The following is a 17,202-nucleotide window of genomic DNA, read 5'->3' as shown; positions in this document are numbered from 1 at the left end:
AGTTAGCCATGAAATGCCAAACGAGTGGTTCTGATGACATGAGGCACAAGTCGTCACACACGTGACTGAGTACAAGATTCTGAGGACCCCTCTTGACTCAACTGTGTCACTCTGAGAACAGTATCACTGCTTGTTTGTCGTATTTGATGAGTGCCCGCAAATTGACATTTATGTCATGAGGCTGACAGTCTCATCCAGAGCAAATTACAGTAACGAGTGCATACATATTCAGATTGCATACATTTTTCCGGGGGTACTGGCCCCCAATGGACGTCAAACTCATCACCTTGGCATTGTCAGCAGCATGCTCTACCAACTAATCTACACAGGAATCCAATTGAGGGATTAAAACTCATCTATCATTAATCCTAAATGCACCTTTCTTTTTGTTACAGTGGATTATATTTAATTTATGGATATGCCATAGCAAGTTGAGGACACTTTCTAATCCAACTATGACTCCCACAGCCCTTATAGTAAAGCAAAGGACACCTCCACGGAAGCATGAACTGTAGGTCCAGTGACCATAAGTCTCCTCATTATGTCTCAGGCATCTTAAACCAACAGTCTGTGACAGAAGCAAAGTCTGGATTTACTGACTCTCGAGGGGGAAAGATGTAAGGAATCAACAGGCTGTAAAAACAAGTCAAATACAACTTCATACCCTGAAATTGCTGGGCGAGGCCTGGAGCTTGCTGACATACAGTAAATCTATGTATTTTTAGTATTGGGTGATAGCTATCTGTGTACTTCACTGCACTGGCTGTTTGTCTGATATGTCAACAATGTCCCTACACAGACGGTTCATAACAACCCTTTACTTGCCACAAGATCCATTTTCTTACAGCAAATTATATATGAAAGTTAACCGAAATGAAACCTAGACAAACATAATGAGTGCCTCTGAATGAGCCATGGAGCATACACTAAGTATGTGTTGGTGATTTTCAACTTCCTGTATTTGTCATCTCCAATCTAAATAGTACGAGTGTCTCAGTACTCTTTACACACCGTGTATTAAGGTTGATACAGGGGTTAGATTGAGTCGTTTTGACTAGTCAACGTTACCCATGTACCCTCTGACAACGTTTTGTCCTCGCTTTAGACTTGAGTGCCAATGCTTTGTTTATAATCTTGTCACCTTCTTTCTTCTCTTCCACTAGATACAGCGAACCTTATATTCGATCCTGGTCCTTCTCCCAAGCGGTAAGGATATGTTTGCCATTTGGTCTGACCCCTGACATAATCTGTTTTGCGTCCATGAACTGACTACTCCAGTGGCCCAGAGTGGCTCTGCTGGGTGTCTCCATCCTCACCTCCCAATCCCCCATAATCCTGTTAATCCGCACACACTCATATGCCTGCATGGTGAAGAGGAGCACTAAGCACTCTCCTGGCAGGAATAAAGCACTCACAAAACATAGGTTTTAGGACTTTTTAAACAATGATAAGGAATGGCAAAGTAATAATTGTCTATCAATTAAAGGGTAGTTGTTTATTTAAGATTCAGTGGTTTGGAGACAAGTTTACTGAGTTGGTTAAGCCTGTTGTCCCTCCCTTTAACCACAGTCTCCAGTGTACAACGCAGTCATAAAGACACATTGGGTCTCCTGTTATGTGAGGAATGTCTCTGGCCTTGGATTTTGTCCTATCTCAACAGTAGGAAAAACAACGGATCTGTGAAACTATTACATCACGCACGACAAGACATTATAAATAAAGACCGGCCCAAGTGCATTGACATACTCTCACACGCACACTGCCAATAACTGACACTAAACCAGTCTCAATATCTGTCGTGGTCCTTTAATCTTGAGGGTTATTTTCATTGCCAGTTAAATAATATAATTGATTAACTCAACATGAAAGTAGCCATTCCGGAGGCTATTATCAGCAGCGGAACATAGCCCCACAGCAACTTATCAAAATGAACCATAGTGGAAATTGATCAGCCAATTATTGGCCACGAACCATGTGTGTATTGCCTGACTGGGGAGCACTGGAACATTCATCAGCCAGACCTCTGTGGATCACAGTCCTGCCTCTTGCATGAGTGAATGTCAATCCCACAGTCACACGCGTCAAGCACGCCCATCCAGTGGTGTCCGATATATGACCACAGGGCAGCAAGTGACAAGGAAAAAGCAGCACTCGACAGGTTCATCATCTCCAAGGCTTATTGCACACCAACAGGAAAGCCTTCATATCAATGTCAAGGCCCAGGGATGGTGAGAAATAGCCAGACGCTGTAAACTCCACGTTTTACTTCCTAATTCTCCCTCCGCAAAGGGGAGGATTACATCCTGTATGCAGGTGGGACGCGGAATGTTGATTGCTCAGCTGCGAATTATGAACTTCTACTGCCCTCAAAGAGTTAATTCAATTTGTACACTAGTTTCACTTAGGGAATGTTGCCACAATGTCAGGCAACTGGGCAATTACCATGAATAGTTCTTGATGCCCTGTGGGGCCTTTGATAATCTCTTGTAGTCGCAGCACACTGAGCAGTGTAAAGAACCTGATACCATCTCCAGGCCTGCGGCCCGGGGCCTTAACCCAGCGTGACGGACCCAGAGTAGAAGAATGCCTACACTGTCTGCCAGTGATGGTCCCTCACTCCCCTTGCTCCAGAGATGGGCTCGAGGGATATATTCGTTAAGTGGCTTGACAATTCTCAGCATGGAACATGATGGGAGATTTAGCCAACAATGCTGTGACGAATCCACATTACCAAAGAGGCTATTGGGCTCTTACCATGTGTGGGACATTGCTTACCTCATTTTCCCCACTGTGCCCTTCTCATGGACCATATAATTGCTCAGGGCTAAACCCTTCAAGTACAACATGCTTAGATGTTCCTGAATAAATTAAGAGTAATAAAATCGTAACATAATTGAGTGTATCTGTGAGAAATATAGGGAGAATGGCAAAGACAACAAAAGAGATTGAGGGAAGGTTTATGAGAGAGAGAGAGAGAGAGAGAGCGGAAGAGAGAGAGAGAGAGATCGATAGATAAGATTCCCTAGGTTATGCCAGTCACTATATGGGAGCAGTGGGGCATGCCAGGAGCCCCATGAGGTTTGGGGAGAGAGAGGGGAGTCACTACATAATAGCTGTCCTCTCCAGCTTCAGGAATGTTGCTGGTTCACCACTAGTGTCCCAGTACAGTGAGAGGCCACCACCTCGGATCCTTGGTGCAGATAGCAGTTTTCATCCGCAACACATAATAGCCCCAGTCAGAGTGCTAGTTCTGCTCACGCATGCAGACGATGTTATGGCTACAGCTTTTGCTCCTCATGGGGGACAATGGTGTTGATGGCTATGCAGCAGGCTCCGTTACTTCCCCCTCAAATTCCCCCGGGGAAAACCATAAACGGACCTAGAAGACCCTCAGCCTGTGTTCTGACATGTGTATTTTATTCTTCCCAAAGGCACCTCCGTAATTGTATTTCAAAAAATATATCCATGATGGCTTTACCGGGCTAACACCAGCGTGATTATAACGAGTCTACTTGTAATTATTTGTACAGGCGAGGGATATATAGTCCACAGAGAGCCCACCACATCGGATCCTTGGTGCATATAGCAGTTTTCATCCACAAAACAGTGGTCTAAGACAATCCAATGCAGTAAATGTTAAGTCAACAAGTTTTGTGTAATAGCCGACATAGAAGTGACCAAGAGAGCGTTTGTAAGAGAGTGACACCTAGTGGTTACCGGGTGACAGCGTAGGTGCATAATTTAACACAATGGAATACTGGTTCGGTTGCTACTTCAGAATATGTGCTCATGTTGCCCCACGTAGTGGTTATTCGACGTTGTAAGCCGTTATTCAGCAGAGACGTTGTCCGCGATAAATTGCGCATTTTAAAATCTTGGTTGCAGGTATGTTGAGGTAATCTTTGCTGGCCATAGCACCTCAAAGTTTAAACATTGGTTGTTTAGGTAAATCGTTTTTTCCATTCGCATTATCTATGCGGCTGTTATGATCTCTACTAAGGTCTTAACCCAATTCCATAAACATCGTAATATTCGATCCCAAAGAAAGACACAAATATTGCATTTAATTGTTAGGTTTAGATAGGTTTTGTCCAATTTTTATTTTTGACTGACCCTGGCTTGTCCCTCGACCCTAACAAATCCTACCCATTAGGCCTAGAAAATCTTTATTTCAGACAATGACGGTTATTAGCTGTGTGAGCGTTTGGAAGCATTACTCGTGTTGTCTTTCGTCTATATGCTACTCACAGAGATAATCTCTAGAGATGGTTACATTGTATCTGGCATTTCATTGCAAGTTTCGACTTTTAAGAAGGCGCTTTTTGGTTTCGTGGTAAAGCACTATTCAGCTCAATGTCATTATTGCCTAACCACCGGAAACATGTTGCTTCTGACTTAGATGCAAGTTTGTTGTGCAAGACAGAGGGCGAAGTGTTTGTTGAGGTATGATTCTTGTCATGGGTCATTTGGTGTGGACCAGGCCAGCTATATGATGTGATTAGTTAAGTCTAGCAGGACTCTATAAAGTGAATATCTCTAATTTGGTTTGAGAGCAACAGGTACTGATTTATAATTTCATAATTTTGATTTTATATTGTAACATGACTGTATTTTGGTACTACAGATTAGGATTAAATGGGATTTCTGCCTGTGGTTACAAAATATTTTCTAACTAGATTTTTCCTAATTGGATGCATTTACTATGCCTTTGAATACAGCATTAATATGAATGAGACTATCTGTAGTTCACATTTTTGATAGAGGCAAGCTGAGGTACATTTGTGTGTCAATAGGGACTGTGATGATCCCTCCAGGAAATCCTGCAGGTACTCATTGTCTGAAAATCCGGTCCCATTGACAACATATAACAAAGTTAGTCAATTATGTCAACGCAAAGAAAACTCTGTCTCAGTTTCAGTTCCTATATTTGGCTTGACAAAATAGGTCAGAAACTCTTATAAAATGGACTGAATGTTGTGAAAGCAGGCGAAATGCAACTTCCAAAAGTTAATGTCAGAAGAGTAAAAATTATTTTCACATTTTTTATGGCATTCAAGTCTGTTGATTTTAATTAGGGGTAAATAGTAATGTGTATTGGATGAACTGAAAAGGTTTCTCTCTGCAGGCTGCCTTCCCTATATCTCTGGCTCCTTCCATGGCAGCTGATGACTACAACCCTGTAAGTACTGGAGTTTATCTATAGGTACATACAGTATATGTGTGTTTCTAAGCATGCCCTTTTTTCTGAGGCGGCCGGGCAAGTGAAAGAGCAAGAGAAACAGAGAGAGAGGACGTGACACAAGTGGTTAGAAACAGGATGTTTCAGATATGAAGACTAGGGCTGAGGTAGTTGAGTTAGAGTCTTATTGAGAGACAGTGTTTAGTGGAGTTCTACCTTCCATCCAGCACTGAACCAGTGGAGTCTTCTGATCTATCTCTACTTTGACTGTTTTACAAAGGTTTCCCTGAGACAGAAGTCCAGGAAGAAGACTCGAGGAGGTAAGTTGTGGTCCAGGCCTGATTCTGCTGCCTCCATGCCTGCTTACTGTCCATGCCTTAAAATTTAATTTGGTCCCCTGATGTGGGCGTGCATGAAGTGACAGGACAATTAGATGTGGAGGGTTGTGTTAGACGCAAGGCTCAGAAAGAGATTCCAGTATCATTAGTCTTCTGTTTATTTTCACTGTATCCTGAGCAGTTGGTGCTACATTGTGTCTGATATACCATATAGATTATTTGGAAAACCTTTTTGAAAATGTCCTGTCTGTCAACTTTACATCTGACACAGGTATGCTATTAGTGGTTGAAGAGATTATACATTTTCTGACATTTAGAAACTGTTTGCTTTTCTACATTTGAGGGGTTTATTTTTTGCATCTAACCACAGCATGAATTGAGGAATGATATTTCTGGGTTTCCAATGTTCAGGCAATGTGGCAATGAGCAGACGCAGAGTCTCGGTTAAAGAGCTGGGAGAGTCTGACTACCAGGGCTGGCTCTACAGGAAAAAAGATGGCAAGGGCTTCCTGGGCTTCAAATGGAAGAAGTACTGGTTTGTGCTGAAGAAGATGTCCTTGTACTGGTACACTAATCAGCTGGTGAGTAACACTCGTTACTAAGTCCAGTACACTGACTCATTGATGGACACCGCTGCATGCTGCCTCTCAACACTGCCGGAAAACGGTCGGTCTGAGAAAGACAGTGTTTCCTGAAGCTGGAGGTGTCTGAGTCTCAGGCGGTCTGCGTCACTTACTGGCATGATGATGGAATTAGTAAAGCCAATGTGGCAACAAATTAATTTAAGGGAACTGCAGTGGTTAGGTTGAAAAGTAACGTGGGCTAGGAATTAGGAAAGTAATGCTGCCTGGAATAGTGTTTCTGTTTTCATTGCTTTGAAAGGGGGAATACCTTTTAATGCCAAAAATCTTTCAATCTTGTCTCAGGCAGAGAAAGCTGAGGGCTACATTAACCTGAATGGCTTCATAATTGACAGAGCCTTGGAGTGCAAGAAAAAATTGTAAGTAGCTTGTATCTTATTTTACCAGAACATGCTACTGTTAGTGTAAAATCAGTCGACTAATGTTGTCGCTGACAATTTACTGACTTTTGTAAGCCCCCCCTCTCACAATGACAGGAAGTAATATGGCCGGTGAATGTGAAACCTTCCGAGTGTTTGAAAGTGTGAAAACTATAAATTTGAGTTGTGTTCTCACTTATATCTGTCTCCTGCAGCGCCATCAAAGCTTGTCATCCGCAAGTAATGATGTTTTACTTTGCAGCTGAAAGCTATGAAGAAATGAACATGTAAGTCAGATGAACAGTGTAAAGCAAGTCATGTTGGGTGTCACGAAATACAGTGAAAACTGTGACAATCTCTCCCTTACTGTCTGCTGCAGATGGTTGAATAAGCTTGGGCTCGCCTCTATCCAATATGAACCAACGGAGAGCAACACGGCCGGTGAGCTTTCATGACGATCAGTGGAAATATTAATCAGCGTTGGTCCATTCCACAGTAGACTCATTCAGTTGAATGCTTTTCTCTGTATCGCTGATGATTGTTTCCCAAGCAGAGAATCAGGAGCATACAGACTAATGTCCCCTTGGCTCTTTGTCTGTCCAGAATGTTACAGCGAGGCCAGTGATCACGAGGAGGCTGAAACGACGGAGGCTCCCCCTCCCCCATACTCAGAGCAGATGATCCAGGACTCTGTGAATATAGGTGGTCCACCTGGCAGTGGGCATCAGGTCAGTAGATGCTGGGCAATGGAGGAGTAATCAAGCACTGGCCAGGAGTTTTTCTTCTAACCATGTGACGCAGAACAATCTGACCCAGAACCATTCCGAGCACTAGTTCCATTTCCTTCTGATCATTTATCCCTGCTGAACAATTCCATTTCTGCTCTGATTGTTTCAGGGTAACCTCCCTCCCCCGTACTTTTCCCCCCAACCCAGTGAGTCAAATGGCTCCTTCTCCTCACCCGTCAGCACGATGACGTCACAGAGTTCTGTGTCATCTCTGGCCAAACATCGCCAGTCCTGGCTGGACCTGGTCTCGCAAGCGTCTCCCATTGCCGGGGAAAAGGTGGTGTGCTCTGTGCAGGTTCACACACGTTGTCTCCCAAAGCAACGGGAGAATGAAGAACCCATCCGGCATCACCAGGAGGCTTCGTCCTACCGGGAACTTCCAGGGAGCACAGTCAGAGAGGAGGACTTCAACCCCAGGGACCAGACAGAGAAGGTGGCGGTGCGAGGCACAGGTACAGAAGATGGTGAGAATCCTTATTTATTTCCTGAAAGTATTATAGCTGGTCAGTAAGGGGAACAAACGAATTGCAGTACAAACTGCAAAGAAAAAGGAATGAGAAAAATCTCTCTTTCTGTGAAATCAAGGAAGTATTTGAGCGCTTTGGTGCCTTTTGTACTGATCCAAACTGCGGATAGGAGAAGTGCAAGTAGACTAGGTTTCCTGTTGTCTTTTTGTAATGTCACTGCATATTGGGCCTGGCAGTCAAAGTATGTGCTTAACTGAAGAATACCAAGATATCCTAGTCTTTGTTCTGGTTTTTTTAAGTACTTTGTCCAATGACTGTCACTCAGCCCATTGTAAAAAGTGAATATCACCCGAGGCACTCTTTCAGTTGTTTCATATTACTCTATTCTGTTTATTTTTAGTAGGGGTAACTCACTTGTTCTACATCACCATGGCAATGGTAATCTTGTGAAGTACTAAGTACTGCTTATACAGTACATGTCAGTGCCTTCTGTAATTACTGGGACAGTGAAGCATTTCTTTATTTTGATCTACACAAAGGTTTAGGGTCACTTAGAAATGTCCTTGTTTTGGAAAGAAAAGCAAATTAACTTGATCAGAAATGCAGTGTAGACATTGTTAATGATGTAAATGACTATTGTAGCTGGAAACGGCTAGTTTTCAATGGAATATCTCCATGGGCGTACAGAGGCCCATTAAAAGGCAACCATCACTTGTGTGTTCCAATGGCACGTTGTGTTTGCTAATCCAAGTTGATCATTTTATAATGCTAATTGATCATGAAAAAACCCATTGCAATAATGTTAGCACAGCTGAAAATGTGTGCTGATTAAAGAAACAATAAAACTGGCTTTCTTTAGACCAGCATCAACATTTGTGGATTCAATCACAGGCTCAAAATGTCCAGTCAGTCGATTCTTGTTCTGTTCTATTCCATGTGAGAAATTGTCAAGAAACTGAAGATCCTGTACAATGATGAGTACTACTTCCTTCACAGGACTGCACAAACTGTTTCTAACCAGAATATAGTAGTGGAGGCCCCTGTACACAACTGAGCAAGAGGACAAATATTTTAGTGTCTAGTTTGAGAAACAGATGCCTCACAGATCCACATCTCAGGTCCTCATAAACTTATCTACATTTTGTAATAAAGGCATTCCAAATAAAGGAAACAAACAAAAACATTTAATATATTTGTAGTGTTTATATCACCCAAGGGGGTTTATTTAACAAAAACTGAGGTTTCATTTGTGCAAAAATATGTGAACCCCTTCATTCAGTAGCTTGGAGCCCCTCCATTTGCAGTGATTACTTGAAGTAAATGTCTCCAATAGCCAACTTTTAGGAATTTTTTCCCACTCCTCTTTAAATAACTCAGCCAATAGAGTGAGGCTTAACTGGGAAAGTTCTTCTGGTAGTAGGCAGTGTTGGGTTTTTGTCAGACATACAGTAGAGGTTTTGTTTGTGACCTATAAGTTCAGTGGTAAACTTGTCGGTCCAGACACTCTATTTTGATGCATTATCTTTCTGGTGGTTCTTTTGAAGGGCATCTACTGGTAGGCTGAGTTGCTGTCATGTTAAATGCTCTCCATTTGTAAATGATTTGCCTCATAGTGGACCGATTAAGCTAAAATCTTTTTGATACGGTTGTATAGCCTGTATAGCCTAAAACTGACTTTTGGAGTATAGAGCCTAAAGAAGGGGCGGGGGGTGTGTGTATCTTTCCCAATAATCACAGACTTCACTCCAGAATTCAAGTTTCCTAAGGTCCATTGTATTGTTCTTGCAGTGAGCCATGAAGTCACGTCTGATGAGATGGAGAGGCTGTACATCCATCTCAAGCAGGCCAGCCTTTCTCCATTAGGAGAACGCAAACCATCCACCAAGAGGGACTTCAGAGCGTCCTTCATTAAGCGATGCAAAAACCACGAGGTTAACGAGAAACTGCACCTCATCAGGACACTCAACAGCACGCTAAAGGTACACCGGTCAACGTCAATATATTTTGGTGTCCTTCTCTTTACAGTGTATGCACTGTTTAGGCCGACCTCACACTCTGCCTCTCCATACACTTTTGACTTAGGCTAAGGAAGCAGACCTGGCGACCATTGAGCAGGTGCTGTCAGACCCAAACCTCACCTCACCTAAGTTCAGGGAATGGAAAGTGGCCAACGCTCCTCTGCTCCAGGAGATCTGTCTCCTGCATGGACACCAGATGTCAGCAGAGGGAGAGCCCTCCACAGCGGCACCCAGTCCCATCGGTGTTCCCTGTGTAGAGACCAGTTTGTAAGGGAGCGGGAAGATGTTGCCCGTTAACATTGACTTAAGGTCAGCTTTGAGTTTCCACCACTAATGCTCGTGATTAAGATTTGGGATGGATAAGCTGATTGTGGACTTGTGCCTGTGGGCATATTTTACTCTGTTTAAAACAAACTGGCATTGCAGTCTAGCCATAACCCATTAGCACTAAGGCTGGTACACAGTGGTGTAGTGGTTGAAAACTGGGAAGAAATGCTTTTTATATTTTTGATGCATTATCCGCAAAAGGTGGGTAAATGCTTTGCCACATATAACTGGTAGGTACAGGGCGTTTACGTGCGTTCGACCTCTACTACAACACTGTTTGTACAGAGACTGCGTTTTTATAAACTACATACAGTAGGAAGCAACTCATGTGACTTTCCACTAAGTGGACTCATGATAAGAGGAACTGTCTTTTTTTTTGTTCTGAAATGTGGTGGATTTAAAAACATTTGGTTGATTTAAATTATTTAGTTTTATATTGTTTTTATGGTAGTCATTTTATCTTTTTAGGTTAACAGAGGTAGAAAAGTTTCTTCCTGTATTTGTGTTATCTCAAGTAGCGAGTTATGGAACATTGGGGGAGATGTCCATCTCTTTGAAAACACATTTGTTAGTATTTTTTGCAGTATCATTGGTAGCCCGTATGAGGTAATATTTTCTAATAGTTTAAGTGCCACAGACATGCATTAGTAATGCCTTGAAATGTATGTAAGCATTTGAACTAAATCTTTGTGACTTAGACAGTTAACTGGGTTACATTTAAATTGTGATACTTTTGTGGATTTTCCTAGATACATTTTATTATTCAACTTGCTGTATGTATGTTACATTCAGATCCTAATCGTTTTATGCAGAAATTGTTATGCAAGCATAACATTTTCTTCCAGCATCAATGGATTGTAACTTAGATGATTTAGTTGTGGTAAATATTTTCAGTTGTTTTACATTGTAAATAAAATCGCTGTATATAAGTGTAAAGTGTGTACAGTTCTGATGTCTTTTGATCGATTAATTCTTTTTAGTTCTTTATTTCAATTAACTCTGACCTATAATTGTTGTTTGTGAAATGTCTCTTATTATTATTTTATTATAACTATTAAAAAGTAGCACACAGCTTTTCTGTCTTGGAAAGGTGTTTTCTTGACTCAACCATATGATGTGGTTGTATACTCATTTAATATTTCATGCAAGTAGAACTGACTGAATAGCTTTTCCTTCCCTGGACCTGATAGGCCAGATCCTCAGGAGTATTAATTATATCATATTCCATGAAAAAAGAAACTCAGTCATGCAAATTATTTTTCTTAAGTGTTTTTTTCCCTTTAATGTATGATTTGGCAAAATAGAAGCATAGGATACGTTCACGTAATTTGGGTATGAGTTAACAAAATAGAAAACGTTATAACATTTCTACTTGGCAGCAACTTTAAGTACCTGAAATGAAGTTAGACTATTCTGCATTATAAATATTTTTTACAGCCACCGACAAAGTGTTAGCCAAGCTATTGGACAAATGGACACAGTTTAGTGCTGTATTCTTGGCCTAGTTCATGAGTTACATAATATGCTTGTTTTAGCAACGCGTCTTGTGTGGGGATTGACAGGGATTGCTATTCATTGTCAAGCAGTGCCCAATACATACAATCAAAACAAAAACGAAGTTTTAATTCCTGTCTGAAGCTGCACAGTTGTAAAGCGGATTGTCTCGACCGCATACAATCCATGTTTGGTTTTAATGGGCTGTTTGTGATTAAAAATGTGTTTTAATATTTTGTGGGCACTTGTCAGTTGTCCATCAGAACTGTCACTATCAGACACTATCCAATGTAGGACACGTTCCTAAAACAGGTAGGCTATTTACAAGGGTTATTTATATATTACACGATGGAGAATAAAAACTGTACAACTTGACTTTACTATGGAAGATGGGCTGCATTGGTAATGGCAGAAGAGGATTTTGAAATTGCCCTAGTGGGTATCATGTTTGGCCCACAAGTCGTAGCCTGTTACTTTCATTGGTCTACCGCACCTGCAATGCCAGTCTGTGACACTTGGGATCGCTGTGCTGTTCATATCGGATTTCATTGGTGTTGTGCGCCATATTGGCAATCGCCTCCATCTCACCAAGCTAGAGCATGCATGCATCAAGCCGGTTGTTGAGAACAATATAAACATTTTACAGCTTACAACGAGCCCCACATACAACACAATGGAGGCCGTTAAAGCATTCAACGGCGAGGTTTGTATAATTTATTCCCAATTTTAATACAAGCGACTGTTAGGGAATTGGTTTATTAATTTGCGTCAAGCCGCAAAGGCAAGGGGAAGAGGGGCAGCTAAGTTACACAAGGCCGCATCTTTTCAGTAGACAGTATCGCCCCGTCTATGACTTGACCAGTTGGTTATTGTGTATCACCTAAAAGCTACTTTACCTTTATTTTGTCAACAATAACTGAGCTAACCTTGGTGAACTCTTATTGGATTGCCATCTGGCAGACAGCGTAAAGTCGAATGTTTAGCTAACGTTAGCTAGTTGGCTAATGTCATACCAGCTAGCTACGTAGCTAACTAAATTGAACATCTAAATCACAACAAACCCGACCCCACTTGGCATTACTAGCGTATAAACACAGATGGTTAACTGCAGTTAAGTAATAGTTAGTTATCAACGTCAACCATACATTTTACCTGGTAAGTTGATCGGCTAGCAACTACTGACTGCTAACACAGCCGGGGTAAAATAACTAGCGCTAACGTTAGCTACAGGACCAGCTAACGTTGTAATTGTTTTTGCGTTCGATATAGCTAGAAAATTATGCAGTACTGTACATGTACTGTACCCAGATTTTTTGTTATTGCTCACAATGACAGGTCCTCTAAAAATACTGTTACTCTAGCTAACCAACACCTTTGTCCCAAATGTTTTTGGCCTGACATCACAAGAGCGCCAAAGATGTAATGTTGTAGCGACTAGCAGTGTGTGGGCACATTATCAAAGTAAATCTCGTTATTGTTAACAAAAAAGAATGTAGCGCATTTTAAGCACTCAGTGGGCCTTCTACAAATAACAATATTTGTTGTAAATGCGGGCTACCCCCTCCAAACACTCACACAAACAAATACATACATACATACAATTCATTAGTAAGGCCACAGTAGTCTGCAGTCATCTACACGTCGATCATCTTTTGCATTAATTAGGCAGGTCTAAACTGGTCCTAAAATAATGTTACTGGTGCCAAGTTAACTTTTTTTTTTCAATCAGTGGCCAAAAGATAGTCATGACCTGGTGAACTGACATACAAGATTAGGCCTGGTGTTGGTACAAGCCTAAATGGGCATGCATATGGACACATTTCATATTTACCCTGAGTAGACTTGTTTAATATGAACCAGGTCATCAGATACCTTGGACTAAATGCTGTGTATTGTGCAGATGACTTATCAATCAAAAGTAAGAAAGTAAATAATTTATTCAAGACAATCTCAAGTAGTGCGTGCCCTCAAAAGACACCCCGAGTTTATTCCAACATTTAGATCAGAGCAGCATCCGATCTCTTGTCACCTTGGCAGTCAACTGGGTAATACATCCATGGCAAATGACAGATGGTTCTCAGATTTATAAAAAATATTCAAATTGTGGTGTGCTCTTGGTTGACAGTCATAACCACTGCTCCCTCTCCTTCGCGGAAATAGAGATTTCTTTCTTGACCTCTTTGACACATGCACATCCAGCCCTAGCTTTCTGGGGACCCTAGTCGAGGTACTTCAGCCTACACAGCATGTCAGCTCTGGGTGCAGGAAACGGTGAAGAAATTCACAGTTCAAGCCAGACAGAGAGGGGCTGATCGTCCAAGAAACGAATGCTTCTGAATGAGACTGCAGGCATTCTTTAAATGCAGTTTGGCATCTGGTCAGCATTTCACACCGATCCGAGAAGTGTTGCGACCAAGCCGAATCCGATCTAAGGATCAGCTACAGAATTTAGTATCTGGCTGGGTCCATTTTCTTGAGAAAGGTTAGGGGTAGGTTGATGTTTAAGATTAGGGTTAGTGTTAGTCTGTAAACAGTCTTTAAAGCTTCTACCGATTGACTATCCAAATAGTGTTACCAAAATGATGAGTTCCTCTGAAAGACATCCGGCCTAACCATGGCTGAAAGATGCAGACTTATAAGATGAATCCAAACCCAAATCAATTAGCCAAATAGAAATTAAGTCATGGAACCCAGTGAAAATTATTTCAACAGATCTATTTGTTGGAAAAATGAGCTTACAACCAACAGAAAAAACAACTCTACTTTCAGAACTTAGTAAATTATCTTGGGAAATCAGATTAGATTTTTCCTGACTACAATTGTTCAGAGACCTACTACACAAACTCCTAGCGTGCATTTCACATTATATTTTTGCCATCCGTGTCCTCGGGCAATACAGTGGTCTGGGCAATACAGTGGTCTGGGCAATACAGTGGTCTGGGCAATACAGTGGTCTGGGCAATACAGTGGTCTGGGCCACTGCCTTTGGTCCTGATCCATCATGGGTTTTAATTTGGCTTATTGCTGTTTCAGCAAAAACACTATTTCCCAAGGAATGTGTTCAAAACAAAAACAGTCAAATGGCCTATGCCGATAGCCGAGTTTGTCATCTGTATTTTAAACCTGAATTGAAATATGTATAAACTGTTTCTCATCGCGTTTTTGTCTTTCAGCTCTACTCGCTGAATGAGTACAAGCCTCCCATCTCCAAGGCGAAGATGACTAATATTACCAAGTCGGCAATAAAAGCTATAAAAGTAAGTATGTCGGAGTGAAAAGACAGTAGAGGTATTTCTCTGGACAGGAAGACCCTCGCCCAGCAGTACAGTAAATGGGGTTCCATTAATCCTTGTAAAGGCGTGTTTCATGCATTGCCCTCAATCTTTTGCTGATATTAAAGTTTTTGTTATTTAGCAGATATCATGTAGACTCACTTTAAATTTCAGGGCATTTTCATACACCTTTACAATTAGGGAATAAGCCTATATGGCTTGAATTTTAATATCTTTGAGAAATATAGAAATCTAATGCATAACTGTGGTTGCAATTGAAAGAGATCTTTTCGGAGATCATGTGGGAATTATTAAGCTAAAGGTCCGGACCAACCATGACACTTTCACTGGAATGTGACATGTACTCTACTTACCACGTTTGTTGGTTATTATATGGTATGGCCCTAAAATAAGACAACAGTATGAAATGGGTTTTGAGTGGAAACACTTGTCGAGTTTCAACACACACTGGCCCAAAGTGTACAGTAATGTCAATGCACTGGTATGTCAGAAAGAAGGGTCTTAATGTGTGTGTTATTTCTTTGCCGTCTTAGCCATGTTGTTGAGGAACCAGAGCGCAGCATTCACACACACCCTGCATTTCCACCGTCATACAACTACTGGTTTACCCTAATGACAAACAAGTCCCTCCATTACTGTTTTAGCCTGTTATAGATCACTCCTGCATCTCTTTGAATATGACAAACAAGTCAAGAGGCCAAATTCCCCTGTCCCTCCATTACTGTTTTAGCCCGTTATAGATCACTCCTGCATCTCTTTGAATATGACAAACAAGTCAAGAGGCCAAATTCCCCCGTCCCTCCATTACTGTTTTAGCCCGTTATAGATCACACCTGCATCTCTTTGAATATGACAAACAAGTCTATAGGCCAAATGCCCCCATCCCTCCCTGGCTCGCTTTCTCTCGCATATTCGTTTTTCATAACATATCCACAGTACAATCTGTGTTTCTGTGAAATACTGATCAGATCCCAAACTATATTTGAAGGGTGCCTGCAAGCTCTTTCAGAAGCGTTCCTTTCTCCGGACGATCGGCCCTGCTCTTTGTAGGCGTTCACAAGGCGTAAGAAACAACAGACACACTTATTCTGTTCAGATCATTCCTGTGTATGTTGCTTTGTAGTCTTATGACTGTGCATCAAACATTCAGTAGTTATGATCCTGAATGTTATCAGTGGGCATTTATCGGTTAGTGTCTTAGCGACCTCACCCGTTTCAGGCATGTCATCGCCATTTCCTGTCAAAACAGGGTGCTGGTGTGGAGCGGGTTGTTTTGGGATGGTGCTGATATGCTTGGTCTCATTCAGTGGGCTTGAATCATTTGTCACTTATTGCCTTTGAAACCAATGCAAGGCCGGACTTCTCAGATGGGTGCCCATGAAACTAAATTTACGTTCTCAAGTAGGAGATTGACATTTCTCCATTATGCTAGATATTGTACTGCTGCTGTCTGAGTACCTCAGACTAACATGTGGAGGCCTTCCCAGAGTTAACAAGACCACAACTAAATGCTCGGCCTGGCGAATGAATAAACGAATAATCAGGACAAAATGTACAACTTTACAATTCTGCTAGCTGTTATGGTCTCAGTTCATATACTCTTTTTGTTTCTTCTTATATTACTACTATAGTGCCTATATGATCATCATTACCAGTGGGTTGAAATGATAGTGCATGCTCGTTTTAGGTTTACCTGGTAATAGGATCAGATAAGCTGCATCTATGCAATTGGACATTTTATACGATCTCTATATTTGGTGTCACAATATGCTCCCTCGGTAGCTTTACATTAACATGCTCATCTTACGTTTTTTTTTAGAGGTCTACAAATTCTCAGTTTACCTCACAAAACTATATATATATAATTATTAGGTGTTAATAATATTGTGATTGTCCTGATAATATATGTATTATGAGTCAACACTATGACTTTGTTGTTATGGTGTTCCAAACATTGCTAGCCATATATGCCTGCTACTTAGAGAATCGGTTTCATAAATAAATGCCGGAAACAAGTTGGTTCCTTACATCGAATAAAATGGACAACATGCTATATTGCATGTACACAAAAAAAATATTAGGAAAATAATTGTTTAGAACTTTTTTGCTACTTTTATCCGGTTTATGACCCACCCCTGTGTGTAGAGTAGCCTGATGATTGTTGAAGAATGCATTCTAATTAATGCAACGAGAAATCAATCACTATGTCTAAATTTCCTGCTCAAATAATTAGTCTTAATAGGCGACCTGCAGGGGAGTTAAAGTCAACAGATTGTTTCCAGCTCCCGTCCAACCATA

The 17,202-nt window shown here is 41.3% G+C and overlaps 2 protein-coding genes across 8 annotated transcripts in view; both read left to right on the top strand.

Annotated features, from left to right (window-relative positions):
• The first annotated feature begins 1,229 nt into the window (after positions 1-1,229).
• On the top strand, positions 1,230-11,191 carry LOC105015783 (interactor protein for cytohesin exchange factors 1). 5 transcript variants are annotated; one of them, XM_010879189.5, is made up of 11 exons: positions 1,230-3,885; positions 5,126-5,179; positions 5,460-5,499; positions 5,929-6,098; positions 6,444-6,517; positions 6,733-6,804; positions 6,897-6,958; positions 7,121-7,245; positions 7,415-7,769; positions 9,561-9,751; positions 9,855-11,191. In XM_010879189.5, the coding sequence occupies exons 1-11, from the start codon at positions 3,790-3,792 to the stop codon at positions 10,059-10,061; spliced, it is 1,446 nt and encodes a 481-aa protein (XP_010877491.2). In that variant the 5' UTR covers positions 1,230-3,789; the 3' UTR covers positions 10,062-11,191. The 5 variants fall into 5 exon arrangements, with proteins under 5 accessions (XP_010877491.2, XP_019909845.2, XP_010877492.2 ...); XM_020054286.2 differs by having other exon boundaries at positions 3,875-3,895; XM_010879190.4 differs by lacking the exon at positions 1,230-3,885 and adding an exon at positions 3,929-4,443.
• A 970-nt stretch (positions 11,192-12,161) lies between these two features.
• Positions 12,162-17,202, top strand: part of scaf8 (SR-related CTD-associated factor 8) — a 29,027-nt gene continuing 23,986 nt past the window's right edge. Inside the window, exons 1-2 of one of the 3 annotated variants that reach the window (XM_010879185.5) lie at positions 12,162-12,314; positions 14,785-14,868. In XM_010879185.5, the coding sequence (XP_010877487.2) occupies positions 12,285-12,314; positions 14,785-14,868 (114 nt within the window). In that variant the 5' untranslated portion in view covers positions 12,162-12,284. Of the gene's footprint in view, positions 12,315-14,782; positions 14,869-17,202 lie in introns of those variants that run through there. The other 2 variants (XM_020054065.2, XM_020054066.2) reach the window with 2 other exon arrangements.

Source organism: Esox lucius, chromosome 15, assembly GCF_011004845.1.
Source record: "Esox lucius isolate fEsoLuc1 chromosome 15, fEsoLuc1.pri, whole genome shotgun sequence".
NCBI lineage: Eukaryota > Metazoa > Chordata > Actinopteri > Esociformes > Esocidae > Esox > Esox lucius.
Note: the sequence above shows the minus strand (reverse complement) of the source record. Positions and strands in the feature narration are given on the sequence as shown.

Excerpts from the sequence above, each read along its gene's own strand:
- LOC105015783 (XM_010879189.5), top strand. The coding sequence starts at position 3,790 with ATGTTGCCCCACGTAGTGGTTATTCGACGTTGTAAGCCGTTATTCAGC. Across the intron at positions 5,180-5,459 it reads CAGCTGATGACTACAACCCT|GTTTCCCTGAGACAGAAGTC; the intron begins GTAAGTACTGGA and ends TGTTTTACAAAG. Across the intron at positions 6,805-6,896 it reads AGCTATGAAGAAATGAACAT|ATGGTTGAATAAGCTTGGGC; the intron begins GTAAGTCAGATG and ends TGTCTGCTGCAG.